General features: G+C 40.9%; 1 protein-coding gene across 1 annotated transcript in view; it reads left to right on the top strand.

Moving 5' to 3' along the window:
* Positions 1 to 5,026, top strand: part of PTPDC1 (protein tyrosine phosphatase domain containing 1) — a 47,889-nt gene extending 42,863 nt beyond the window's left edge. The window contains exon 10 of the mRNA XM_066594904.1: positions 4,090 to 5,026. Coding sequence (XP_066451001.1) covers positions 4,090 to 4,176 — 87 coding nt within the window. The 3' untranslated portion in view covers positions 4,177 to 5,026. The remainder of the gene's footprint in view (positions 1 to 4,089) is intronic.
* Positions 5,027 to 13,927: the final 8,901 nt, after the last annotated feature.

Genomic DNA, 13,927 nt, shown 5'->3' with positions numbered 1-13,927 from the left:
ACACCACTTTGATGTTCATGTGACAAAGGTTACTTTTGTTTCAGCTATATTTGGAGTATACAACAGCATAGTTGACAGGTTCCTTTAATAAGCAATATTAAAATATTAAAAATCACTACATACTGCAATACTGAAGTATTGCAGTATATAGTACAAGCGATAAAGTGATTGCAAGTTCAGGTCTCCTATGGGGACTAAATGAAATTGTACAAAAAGGTTTAATAAAATGTTTTAAACAGTAAAAAAAAAAAAAAAATCTTAACACCTCCCCCCTGCTCATTTTTCTCATAAAAATCTAAATATTGAAAATAAAACCCGACATATTTGGTAAAGCCATGTTCAAACCTTCAAAAGTTCAAACTATTAAAATATCACAATATCATAATGTCATAAAACAAAAAACTACCGTTCCAGAACTGCAGGGTTGTTTTTTGTTGCCCCAACTCCCCCAAAAATTAAATAAAAAGTGGTCAAAAAGATATGTGATCAAAGATGATACTAATGAAAACTATATCTTGCCCTGCAAAAAAACAAGCCCTCACACAGCGCAATCGACAAAAAAATAAATAAAGTTATGGGTATCAGCATATATAGACAAAAAGCTAATTTTATTTAAAAAAATTTTACCATACTTTTTAAAAGTAGTAAAGCATAAAAAATTACATAAATGGGGTATCAATTTAATCTTACTGACGCACAGAACAGAGTGATTTTTTCCTGTTATTTTTACTGCACCGTGAAAGCTGTAAAAAGTAAACCCACCAAAATTGGCACAATTGCATTTTTTTCACATTTTTCTCCATTTAGAAGTTTTTAAACCGTTTTCAGTACATTATGTGGTACATTAAATAGCACCATTAAGAATACAACATGTCCCACAGAACAAGCCCTCATACAGCTATGCCAATGGGAAAATAAAACGAGGTAGTTCTTGGAAGGTGGGTATGAAAAAAATGAAAAATCTTTGATTTGAACACGTTAAATGGATATTCCACGACTTTTTAAATCCTAGCTATCTTTGACAGGTCATCAATAGATGATCAGTGGTGACCCGCTGCTCGGATCCCCAGCGATCAACTGATTTCTAAGGACACTGTCACCTTGGTCAGTGCAGACAGTGCTGTCCATAGCGCAGTGGCCCATGTTGGTATTGCAGTTGCAGCTCCTATTGAATTCAATGTGCTTTCTGCACTGACTATATTGGCAGCGTCCCTGGAAATGAACTGATCATTTTTGGATCCGAGCAGTGGGTCTCCATCAATCATCTGTTGATAGCCTGTCAGGCATCAATATCAAAAATGTGAAAAATCATTGAATACCTCTTTAAGTAATACAAAAACATACAAGCAAGGAGAAAAAAAACGTAATAAAATACTTTGCAAACTGTGAAGGGAAAATAGCTGCAATCAACTGTTTTATGTTGTAAATTGCTTTTGTATATAAGCTGGTATTTCCATGCAGTCTGGTATTTTAGGTACATTTTAGGCCAAAATTTGTACAAAGTTTGAATTATTCAGGTCACATTTTATGGTGGTAAAAGTGAACAGTAAATACCAAGCACGGATCACACACAAGATGGACTTGGCCTGAGGCTACTTGAGAGTCAGGGGGGTTCAGCAAGGAAGAGGCGAATGTATGAAAGATAGAAAATGTCTTAAAGCCAAATGCTTCCATGTGGTTGTAGTTACTAAAGCAATTAAGCAGTTAGCATTCAGTTATGTTCGGGATCGGTTCTCGATGGCATTGCGCCAGAGGGCGCACTTGAAGCTGGACTCAGAGGGTACACTGGCGCATCCTGCCTATTACACTGTGAAGTGGTGATATTAGACAGAGCTATATACAAATGAATGCATATATATCCTATACAGTGTGAAGGGAGGGCTGGGAGGGGAGCTAGTATAGATTTTGCATTAAGGGTATGAGCTTTCTGCTCTGCCATTGTCAGGTCTTAACATGCCATTTAGACGAAATACTTGGACTCTTGGATACAGGAAGAGACATCATTAGCAATAAACAAGAATGTGCTGGGACATGTTTGTCAGGAGCTGTATGTGTTAACCAAAGCTAAGCTAACTATTCCATTTTAGAAACATTGACTAGAATGGAAGTAAAGCCAAATCTGGAAGGATGCTGTCCGGTAATGGAATGTTATCAAATGTGCTATCACAGGAGTTCATTAGGGTAGAAAGTGTGGATAGACTTGTCCCATGAAAAGCAGTTATCTCCTATCCACAGCACAGGGAGTCACTGTCTGATCAGTGGGATTCCGGTTGCTGGGATCACAAGAATGGGGGGCCCAAAAGGTGCACGAATGAATGGAGTGGTTGTTCAAGCATGCGCACTGCTGCTCCATTCATTTCAAATGCTTGGCTCTCTCCAGCATTCCCATTGAATTGAATGAAGTGGTAGTGCACATGGGTGACCACCATTCTGTTCATTCGGAGATCTTCGGCATCTCTGTTCTCATGATCGTTGATGGTCCCAGAGGTCGGAACCCTACCGATCAGATAGTTATTAAATGGGACAGCCCATTTAAAAGTGTTCTTTAGGACTTTAAATGGAAACTAAACTTATAGAAAACTTCTGATATGTCATAGTGACATGCTAGAAGTTTTGATCAGTGGGATTCGGATGGCTGAGAACCCAACCAATTACCAAAATGAAGTAGCAGAAGGGCTTATCTGTTCACTGTGCTTCTTCGGCTCCACTAAGAGTGGTGGATGTGCTTGATAAAAAGTCTTTGAATCTGTACACTACTTGACAATCAGTGCCAAAGAGTTACAGCGCTTACCCGAGCACTTCTGCCTTTTCCTATTAGTGGGGGTCTTAACACCCGTACCCTACAGGCCAAAACTTCTAATATTTCTCTATGGCATCAGAAGTTTCTTAAAAGTTTATTTACCCTTTAACATTGATGGCTTATCCTTACGTTAGGCCATCAATGTTAGATAGTTGGGGGGTGAGACCCCCATGATCAGTACTCTGAAGGGGCTCTTATGAGTGATTGTGACTAGTATTGCAGCTTGTCTCATTCCTCCTGTCCCTTTTGCAAAAAGCCTAATGTAACTGAAAAGAAAAATTCCAATAGCGGTAAATACGTAAATAAAACATACACTATCCTACCAAAAGTAATTGGAAACCTGACCAAGAATCAGAAGTAGTATTTATTTACATATGTTAGTACTAAATGGGTCCTCCTTTGGCCCTAATGACATTGGATACTCTATGTGGTATACCTTCTACTAACATCTGATGCACTTCAGCTGGTATTTCCATCCATTCATCTTGCAAACAACTGGCTAGTTCTGTAAAGAAAATGGACACTGTTCATATTTCTTGACCCAACGTTGCAATTAGTCCCAAAGATATTCAATAACATTCAGGCCGGGACTCTGCAGACCAGTCCAGACATAGAACAGTATTGCCACATTGTCGGCAGCACATTATTGTCTAGAATGTCAGGGTACACCTCCGTGTTCATGGTTTTTACCACTCCAACCAATGAACCGAGACCATGCCACGTAAAACATCCCCAGATCATTATGGAACCTCCGTCGTACTTAACTGTTGGCACAACACACTTGGGTAAAAGGCGCTATCCAGGCATCCCCCACATCCATGGACACTCATCTGATCAGAAGATAAAGTAGCAGGATTTATTTTAAGTGCACCATTGTAGACAGGCCATCGCATCTTCTTTGAGAGAACTTACTAGACGTTTGCAGGATGAATGGAGGGAAATACCAGCTGAAGTGTATTAGACTTAGTAAAAAGTATGCCACATAGAGTATCCAATGTCATTAGTGCCAAAAGAGCCCTACTAAGTATTAACATATGTAAATAAATACTACTTTTGATTCTTGCTCAGCTCTCCAATTACTTTTGGTAGGTTAGTGTACTTGCCAAACTTTGGCTGCTGCTCTAACTTCAGAATTACTAAGCTGTGGACTGTTTTACATTTTGCAAGGCAATTTTTACATATTGCTGCCATAAGGAAAAGAGACTTATTGCCCATTTGGCCTTTGCACTACAAATTGTAGTATATTGTATCACCAGTATGAATAACCTTGAGATATATTGATTTTGCAGATTCCACCAGATTCAGAAGACAGTTCCATGGTTTATAATACCCTGAAACCAATCTTTCAACATGCCTTGACGGACATCCGAAAATAAAGAACCCAGGGCGGCTCTCCAGTACACAAGCTTGGCCTTGCAATGTTGAAGCTTGGGTGCACTTTTATAAGCGTCATTTGTGTTTCCTGTGAGGTTTGTGTTTACATGTCGGCTACATAAAGGGCTCAGACTACAGAGAATGTAGAAAACTCTCGGTGACTTCTATTAGCTATTTTATCTTTACTATTTGTTTCTACCCAGCTCGGTTCACTGTGTTTAGCAGCACCTTTATATGTCTGTGGGCCAGTTTATTATTTGTAGCTTGTTGTATGAAATGTATGTGTTGTATTTATTATATTATTGGGCATACTGCGAGCAGAACGTGCCCATGGAATGCACTGTGATAACTGTGTGAAGGATTGGATACGGCAGGTCAGATAATATTACAGTAGACCTACTGTAACTTATAGAGCCATACATCTATGTAGGGTTGAGGTATATTTCTTAGAGGTCAGCAGAAGAGACCTCTTTTAACAAGAAGCCTAAACTACAGTAAACTAGACTAAATAGCCCAAAATGTGTCAAAATCTCATGCATACAGTATGTAAAGAGAGCAGCACCTCCCACTGAAACTTCTAGGAAGTTAAAAGCATCAATATGATAACTTCTGATGCTTTGATCAGGTGGGGACATGGCCATGTGGGATGAGGAGAGGCTGTGTACTGTCTGAATACAGCAAATATTAGGTTTAAAGGGTGCAACCCATCTTATACTTTTATGGCATATCTCTAGGATATGTCATCACTTTATGGTCTACTGGGGTCCGACCACCCGACTTTCCAGAAAACTACAGCGTGGCCACATTTACTTGAATTTTCGCCGGATGCCACAGTGCACAGATCACTTAGTAGGTTGCGCAACTTTTTTTAAAATTACAATCTTTGATATTCTTTTTCCAAACTTTTCTCAATTTCAATCATAATTTCTTTTTCTTCTGTTTTTTTTTGCTAAACAAGGCTTTGTTCCCATCTAGATCAGAAATTCATTTTGAAGCCTCCAACATAAAATCCTGGGCATAACAGTGTATCTTGCTGTGCTACTTTGTGCAGAAAAATACCGGACAGCATGACGGAAACCCAGTAGACCCCATTATAGTCAATCAGGGTCTGTTGGGCACAGTTCCTGCCCATCATGTGCTTGAAGCAGCACTTCACTTATTTTTGTTATTCGCCTTCTTTGATGGAGCCGAATAACAAAAATAATAGCGCAGGTCTGAAGCTTGCCTAAAAGAATATCTGGACACATTTTTTTTACACAAGGGAAGTGCATGCAAAGCAATTCCTGAATATATACTAATTCTGAGAATTATACGGGATAATTCTGATACTACTACTTATTAAGGAAATGCTGTGCACACATTTCCTTTATGTAGAAAAATGGGGTACGGACATCAAATTATATACACGTAAAACATGGGATTCCACTCCCCAAGTCAGCACAATCTCCCGCGATGTACAGCCCCTCCAGTAGGCTTAGCTCCCCATCATGTACAGCACAGTTCCTCCAGGTACCTCATAGATCCCCACGTCAGCCATAGCTCACTAAATCAGCACTGTGGCCTCTTCATTTTCAGGCCTCCAACTCATCATGAAGTGATGGCATAGCCTAGTGACTCGGATGGGAATAGTCCTTTGACCTACTAATGTGCTTCTAATTGAAGAGTTGCAGAGGATTTGTCATAGAATCGGACTATTTCTTAAAAAAAAAAAAAGGGAATCTTTAAAATTCACTCTCAGGCCTTATATTTGTAACTTATATTCTGGACCAGAAGATTTCATTTGCTATAACTTATTCCTTTATGTACTTTATTTCCATAGCTTGTATGCCTGGTCAGTTCAGTCCAGTCAATCAATTAAAGGGATTTTCTCATTTTAGACATTTATGGTATATGCCCAACCATCTCTTCTCAATGTCTGATAAGAGGAGGTTCCACTACTAAGATCCCACCTATTGGTTAAACATGGGGGAGGGGCAAGAGGAGACCTTATCTGGGCTGAAAATGAATTGACTGCGGATATGTGTAGTTCTCTATTAAAGCAAGCCTGTGGGGATCTGACAATTAGACAATTATTGCATATCTTGTGGATTGTTCATAAATATCAAAGATGAGAATAACTTATTTTAAAGGGATTTTTGATTTTGAAAGCTTTACAGATATTTCAGGGTGGGATTTGTCATTTTACATGAGCTTTTGAACGTCAGCCTATTTATATGTCTATATGTTGTTGTTCAGTGGTTCTATATGTTCACGATGAATATGTTCATTTTTAATGTGTCTATTTAAATGTCTTGAACTGCGTAGATTTGGAACTTACACAACATCAACATATTATGTAAGGCCAAAAAAAGAGATATGTCCATCGAGTTCAGCCTATACACCCCCAATGTTGATCCAGAGGAAGGCAAAAAAAAAACAATGAGGTAGAAACCAATTTTCCCCAATTAAAGGAAAAAAATCCTCCTAGACTACAATCTGGAGTCCAATCTGAATAATCCCTGAAACACTGACCCTACTAGTCTTCAATGTTACCTGTATGAGAATAGCCAGATGAAATAAAGCCTAAATACTGCGGGCAGATAATGCTTATACCCTGAATGGCCGCTTCATTAGAGTCAGCCATCTAAGTAAAGCATTGGCCCTTCCTCGGCCTTCATAACCTCAGCAATGTGTTGTTGTGTAGACTCCACTGGCTGTTGAATTTGTTCTACAGGAATATTGGCTGATGTGGACAGGATTCTTTCTTGCCTTTGCTGTAAATTAGAGGGAGATACTGACATATTCTAATCAGCTGACTGGAGGGTTTATTGATTCATGCTGCTTGCGCCAAATTCTGACCGCAGCATTGTGCAGCCGTAATCTGGATTCAGCTAAACAGGTGATGATTTTCCACTGCTCGGTGATACAATGTTTGCACTCTTTTTATCACTGGAGTCTTGTCTTTTTGTATATCCTAAACAACAATGGCACTGAAACTTGGTGGCCTGTTGTAATAGCCCATCCATGGTAAGGAATGACTAGTTGTGCATTTGATCACATTAGCCGGAGCACCAGAGTTGCATTCATCTACAATTTGCTTGACGTATTCAGATCCTCTTCCGCTGGATATTTTTTTGCAATCACACCATTTTTGGGATACTTTCCACACTGTTGTACGTCTCGTATAATGTTGGCAGTTTTTAAATACTGGCACCGATGACCATTCTTCATTTGACGTCGATCTGATCACTCAATTTCCCCATTCTAATGTGGATTAACCCTGAAACCGATCCACAGAAACCTCGCTCACTTGATTTTATTCTCCATTCCAGGGTCACGGGTCTAATTTCCATACAAGGAAGCTCCAATAGTAAAAGGGTCGGTGTCTGTAATAAAGTGGCCATTCAGTGTATTGTTGAATATTTACAGTGAAAATGGGTGTCTTAGGCTGGGTCCTACTAATTAGGCTGTATGTAATTTGGTACAAAAGTGGAGGAGTTAGTTAGTGGTGATCCGTTATAATTAGAAGGAGACATTTGGATACTAGGGAAGAGTGGAGGCAGGGAAATTTACTAACTTAATCCACAACTGGTCTCCCCATGGTTGTCAACAGAATATAAGTAGGATTTGTAGCCACTTTATTTTGTCAATGAGGAGGATTTTGATCATGGCCTTGTCTTCTCTGCATTGACAGAATACAGGTGACCTTTGAATACAATATTGAGAACATCTATTGTGAGATATTTGATTTTCCTTAATTTGGTTTCCCATATTACTTGAATTGCAAGCACTTGTAGGAATTTAGATAGTAGATGGATATTACATAGATTCTGCACGGAAATTTGTTTTCACAAAAATCTAATTACTATGGCATTATGTGGTAGAGGGTAGCGTGGTTAGTGTACGGCCATGCATCTCTTCCCCTCATAGTTGAGCTTAAGACCTCTGACAGTCTACTTGCTAGGCACACCCTACTTGCAACCTTTTTCAGAAAGGCTTCAATTGTTAAAGGGGTGTTCCAGCCTTTTACAACTCATGATCTGTCCTCTGGATAGGTCATCAGTAGTTGATCGACAGATCTGCTGCTCGTGATCTTCGTCCACCATCAGATCGTCTGGCCTGCTGTCAGTTCAGCAGGTGGCCATCACCATGAGTGGTCAGGGGAGGAAGTGAAAGCTCCGGTTTACTTCCATTGAAATCAATGAGAGAGGCGCTCTTCTATTACACTTACTGCTTATGGTTAGGGTTGGACTTCCAGTCCAGACCCTAAGAGGAACAGGAAGCGTAATAGAATCATGGCACTTTCATTGGTTGCACTGAGAGTGAAGCTGATGCTTTCACCTCTTGCCCTGACCACTGATGATAATGTCCACTCACTGCACTGACAGCAGGCCAGACGATCAGTTGATGGACAGGGGTGCCGAGTGGTGGTTGGTTCCCTGTCGATCAACTAATGATGGTCTACCCAGAAGATAGGTCATCAGTTGTAAAAGGCCACAATGCTCCTTTACGAATTGTATTCCTAGCAAACAGATTTGTACTGTGCTGATATATAGCCATTTTGTGCAGGATATTTCTGAATGTATGCAAAGTTCTGTATATAACACATATAGCCTTCACCATGCATTAAGTGGCCTGTAATTTGCATGTGTGAAGTGTGCTTGGGTACAAAAACTGCAATGAAAAAGGTATTTTGGCGTCAATGAATGCCAAATAAACTTACATTGTCATAGACTAAGTAAATATGTAATTTTCTTCTAAGATAAGCCATCTCCCCAGCATTTATTAAGGGCATTCTCACTTAGATTCAACATACCAGGATATTCCTTAGCATCTTCTTTCTACCCACTCTTATAAAACATGATTTCTTAAAGGGATTGTCTTATCATAGACTCAAAAATATTAAAGGGGCCATACAGGATTATAAAAAAAAAAAAACATGGCTTCTTTCTTCCAAAAACTATGCTACACCTATCTACGGATTGTGTGTGGTATTGCAGGAAAGCAACATTGAAGTAAGTGGGCTGAGCTGCAATACTACACACAACCTGCAGACAAGTGTGGCACTGTTTTCCAAGAAAGCAACCGTATTTTTCTAATCCCTTACAACCTCTTTAATGTTCCTAAGCATATATTTAAAAAAAGAATCATGGGTGATGTGTTATCTCCAAAGTCAATAGCGCAGTCACTAAATTAAATGGCCATCTACCAATCGGGAATGGTAGAGCAAAGGGGATAAGAGAAATGGCCCTTTTGCAAACTTTAAGTGGCCCAAAAGGTTGTTCACCTGGTCATTCTTCCTCCTGTAGACAATCACACTGTCAGGAGCACATCCGGAAAGAAGTGCAGTCGACAACACAGTTTTGTTTTTTTTTCGGCTGCACAAAAGATGCAATAAGCTGAGCATTGGTGGAACATGTGCAGCTTCACAGGGGTCGACAATCGGGCAAACGAGCGTTCCTAGGAACGTTTGTGCCTTATTTTCTAACCTGTGTAAAAGGGCTCAAAGTAATTCTTCAATAAAAAAAAAAAAATGCAAGTGCTATACATTGCATGATAAGTTGATTTGTCCATTTTTAAAATAAAGAGCAGTCAGAACAGACAACGGCATTTAAAGGGTTAACAGCCACGATAAGTGTTCATGCTGATCACTGCTATTGCCTTTGGTCACTTAGCAACGTTGTGTATAAACCCGCACATATACAATGTAATTGGGCATGTACAATGTTCTGTACGCACCGATAGGGAGCAATAGGCCTCTATCGCACTTAACCCTTGCCAGTCCACTGTCTGACGTCTGAAGACATTCTGATTGAAGGCTGTACAGCTCTGATGTCGGAAGACGTCCGGCAGTGTATTCCTACTGTATATTACTGGCCGCTCTCTTGTCAGGGGCCTCTCTGGCATGTCACATACTGCAGTACTGGCTCCAGCTAGAAGACGGCTCCATTGTATAATGGCAGAAAGAGAAAGCGCCATAATCCAAAATTGGATTTCAAAGGGTTAATACTGTAAAATAGAAGATGCGTATTGTACACAATGAAGAAATGCTGAGTGTAACAGCAGGAAAACAATGTCTTTGAATAGCCTGGATATATTGTGTATTACAACGCAATTCAACATTCCCTTGTGTGAGTCTGGCCTGAGGCGTCAAGCCTTTTGTTGAACTGCACCAATTAGTTTCTTGACACGTCTTTTAATGCCAATTTTCGCCCTAGAAAGTCAGCAGCATTTCTGTTGCACGTGATTGTACCCGTAATGTGCCTTTAAAGGGGTTGTCCCGTGCCGAAACGGGGTTTTTTTTTTTTTCAATAGCCCCCCCGTTCGGCGCGAGACAAACCCGATGCAGGGGTTTAAAAAAAAAACGGATAGTACTTACCCGAATCCCCGCGCTCCGGTGACTTCTTACTTACCTTGCGAAGATGGCCGCCGGGATCTTCACCCACGGTGGACCGCAGGTCTTCTCCCATGGTGCACTGTGGGCTCTGTGCGTTCCATTGCCGATTCCAGCCTCCTGATTGGCTGGAATCGGCACACGTGACTGGGCGGAGCTACGATGAGCAGCTCTCCGGCACGAGCGGCTCCATTCAGAAGGGAGAAGACCGGACTGCGCAAGCGCGTCTAATCGGGAGATTAGACGCTGAAATTAGACGGCACCATGGAGACGGGGACGCTAGCAACGGAACAGGTAAGTGAATAACTTCTGTATGGCTCATATTTAATGCACGATGTATATTACAAAGTGCATTAATATGGCCATACAGAAGTGTATAACCCCACTTGCTTTCGCGGGACAACCCCTTTAATCAATTTTTAACATCCATCTGCAACGACACCTATCACATTTAAAATGTAGACATTGGGCAGATTTTTGAAGGCGTACCGTCTTAAACTGAAACTTGTTGGAGTGAAAAGCGCCAAATTTATTAAGAAGGCTGCCCTTATGCCAGAATTGGAAAACAAAATTGCGCTATAATTTTTGCCAATTCTTTGCATAAATGATAGTAAATCTGCCGATCTGCTACAACCTGCAACCTTGTGCAAAATAATTTGAGACTTTTTCGACACCGTAGAACTAGCGTAAAGCTTTTAATAAGTAGCCATTTTGTAGGATGAAGAACTATCGCGTATGTGAATTCACCTACAGAAACTCCATAGACTACCTTTGTATCATATAGAGGATGCAATGTGCTAATTACTAGCCAGAAATGCCTAAATTTCATATCTAGGTTGCCCAAAAGGAAGAAACTGGCTGTAAAGTGTCACTTACATGCGAAATATGTCAATTAATCTCATTCCAGAAGGTATTTTAGCGTGGCCATACACATTAAATATATATCATCTGGACTTGCCTATTAGGCCGCTAACCGGAATTTTTCTGGATAACTTACCCAAGTACGAATTTATTACCAGCATTTATTGTGAGCCATAAAATGACAATAATTACAGTTATAGTAACCTGCTCAAGTAGCTACAGCCTAGAAAAAACGCATGGGCGCAACGTTTGTTTTTTTTCAAGCTTGAGAAAACGTCATTGATGAAACGTCGCATAAGATGAAACAGTGCGAACAACAAAGGATCTTAAGTGCCCTTTTATTTGGAGCGATTATCATTCAGTTTCTCACCAGATCGAAAATCGTTCAGTGTAGACAATGCCAGCGACGGAATGATAAACAATTATTTGTTCGCTAATCGTTTGGCATCCAGATTAACCCTTTCCAATCCACTGTCTGACCTCTGAAGACATTATGATTTAAGGCTATACAGCTCCAATGTTGGAAGACGTCCGTCGGGGTTCTCTTACTGTATATTGCCAGCCTCTCTGCTGTCAGAACCTATCCAATGTGTCACCTCATGCAGTGCTGTCTTTAGCCAGCATATAGAACCGTTGTATAATGGCAGAAAAAGAATGAGCCCCCTAGGAAAACCAGGATAGAAATTGGATTGGAAAGGGTTAAGCAAACATAAAAATCAAGTGACAACCAGCCTGTGTAGACAGGCAACCGTTCATCTATAAACAACTGCCTGTTTCCTGGAAGTGACAGCGGGCGGTAACAATCTCTGGCGCACTCTGCCTTCATTCACTGAGCGGTTATTGCTCTTATATGAAAGCACAGAACCCATAATCATGGGGGTGACTGTTGGGCGCTACAGTGCCCATTAATTGTCCTGTCTAAAAGGACCTTAACTTGGAGTACTGCCCATGCTGCTTTTTCGGTATGGAGGTGTCAGGAGCGTTTAGCAAACAGCTGTCTAATGTGTATTGACATCCTTAGGCTGCACATTCCAAAAACCATTTGCAGCCAAGACTCCACCCAATCTTGCTGACCTTATCAGCAAAATCATGCTTCCATTGGCTGGGCAAATTTTTAGCTGCAAGCGATTTTTTAGATGTGAGAATGCAAGTTATTGCGCTATTATAGGAGCGTTAGTGGGTGCTACTAAGGCCATTTTCTTGGACGACATGGCATTGCCGCGAGAAACTCGCAGTGATATCACATCGCTGGTCCGTGATTTTGCAGCGCGACTTTGTAGCATCACATGCGAGGATTTTCAGGGGAGGCTGATCATCTTCTTCTGTTCTGGCCGGGGATTGAAATATTCCCGCTTTCTGGAAGCACTGGCTATGATTGGCTGACGCTTAGCCAATTACAGCCAGCACTCGATGAATGACTGTGATTGGTTCAATCACTGCCATTCATCAAGTGCTGTCTGTGATTGGCTAAGCGTCAGCCAATCACAGCCAGCACTTCCAGAAGGTGGGGATTTTTCAATCCCCAGCCAGAACAGATGAAGAAAATCAGTGCCGGGACCCAGAAAGAAGAAGCGGCTGGGCTGACAGCGTGTCTAAGGTGATGTATGTGTATTTTTTATTTTTCCCTGCAGCTAGGGCTTAGTTTAGGCTTTGACAGTAGGATTTCCTACCGTCAAAGTTGCATTGCACTGCACAACAACCACGTTTTCATGCGATGCAACAGAGAGGAAGGCTCTATAGGGAAATATGGGCTACAATATCTCACGAGTCGCGTGCATATCGCCGGACCCGCAAAGTTTTTGTGTCGGGTTGTCGCATGCTACAAAATATCGCATGTGTGAAGTAACCCATAGGAAAGCATGGGCTTCACATACATGCGATTTGTAACACTGTAGCAACGCTACAAAATTGCCCGACTTTGTTGCCCATGTGAATGAGGCCTTACGCTCATGTTTTCCCGAAAATTGCCGGGCTGCACCTGCAAGCACAGGTGCAGTCCAGCCATTAGCACTATTACCTGAGTATTACCTATGGTGCTTATGTAATAGTCTCCATAGGTAACTAGAGACATCTTCTGTGGACAGTTCTGTTTCAGTACTTTGTATCTTATCAGCAGATGGATTAGTCATGCATTGTGGTATGCCAAGGGGAAGCCTTACTATTTAGGAGATCCAATAAAAAGTTAGGAAAGACTCCAGTCAATGCTCTTTGGTAACTATGAAGGATAGCCACGTCAATGGCACTAGAGGGAAGTTTCTTATAATAATGAGAGCTGTTTGCTTTTAACGATCAAGCATTGCCTAGAATTTCCCTACTTTTCTGCTATTTGCCTAAAGATGGTGAGGGCATTTATGTTGTGAAATAGCGCACTGATAAGAGTGATGTATTTAAAGTTTACATGTCTATTTTTTTCACATTTATTTATAATTTATGCCACAAATCGGCATAAAGTATGCCAGAAGTGTACGCCAGGTTGAACCGGCACATGGAGCTGACATGATGCAGCCAAGCAGTGGAGG

This window comes from Eleutherodactylus coqui, chromosome 3 (assembly GCF_035609145.1).
Source record: "Eleutherodactylus coqui strain aEleCoq1 chromosome 3, aEleCoq1.hap1, whole genome shotgun sequence".
In the NCBI taxonomy this organism is placed as follows: domain Eukaryota; kingdom Metazoa; phylum Chordata; class Amphibia; order Anura; family Eleutherodactylidae; genus Eleutherodactylus; species Eleutherodactylus coqui.
Note: the sequence above shows the minus strand (reverse complement) of the source record. Positions and strands in the feature narration are given on the sequence as shown.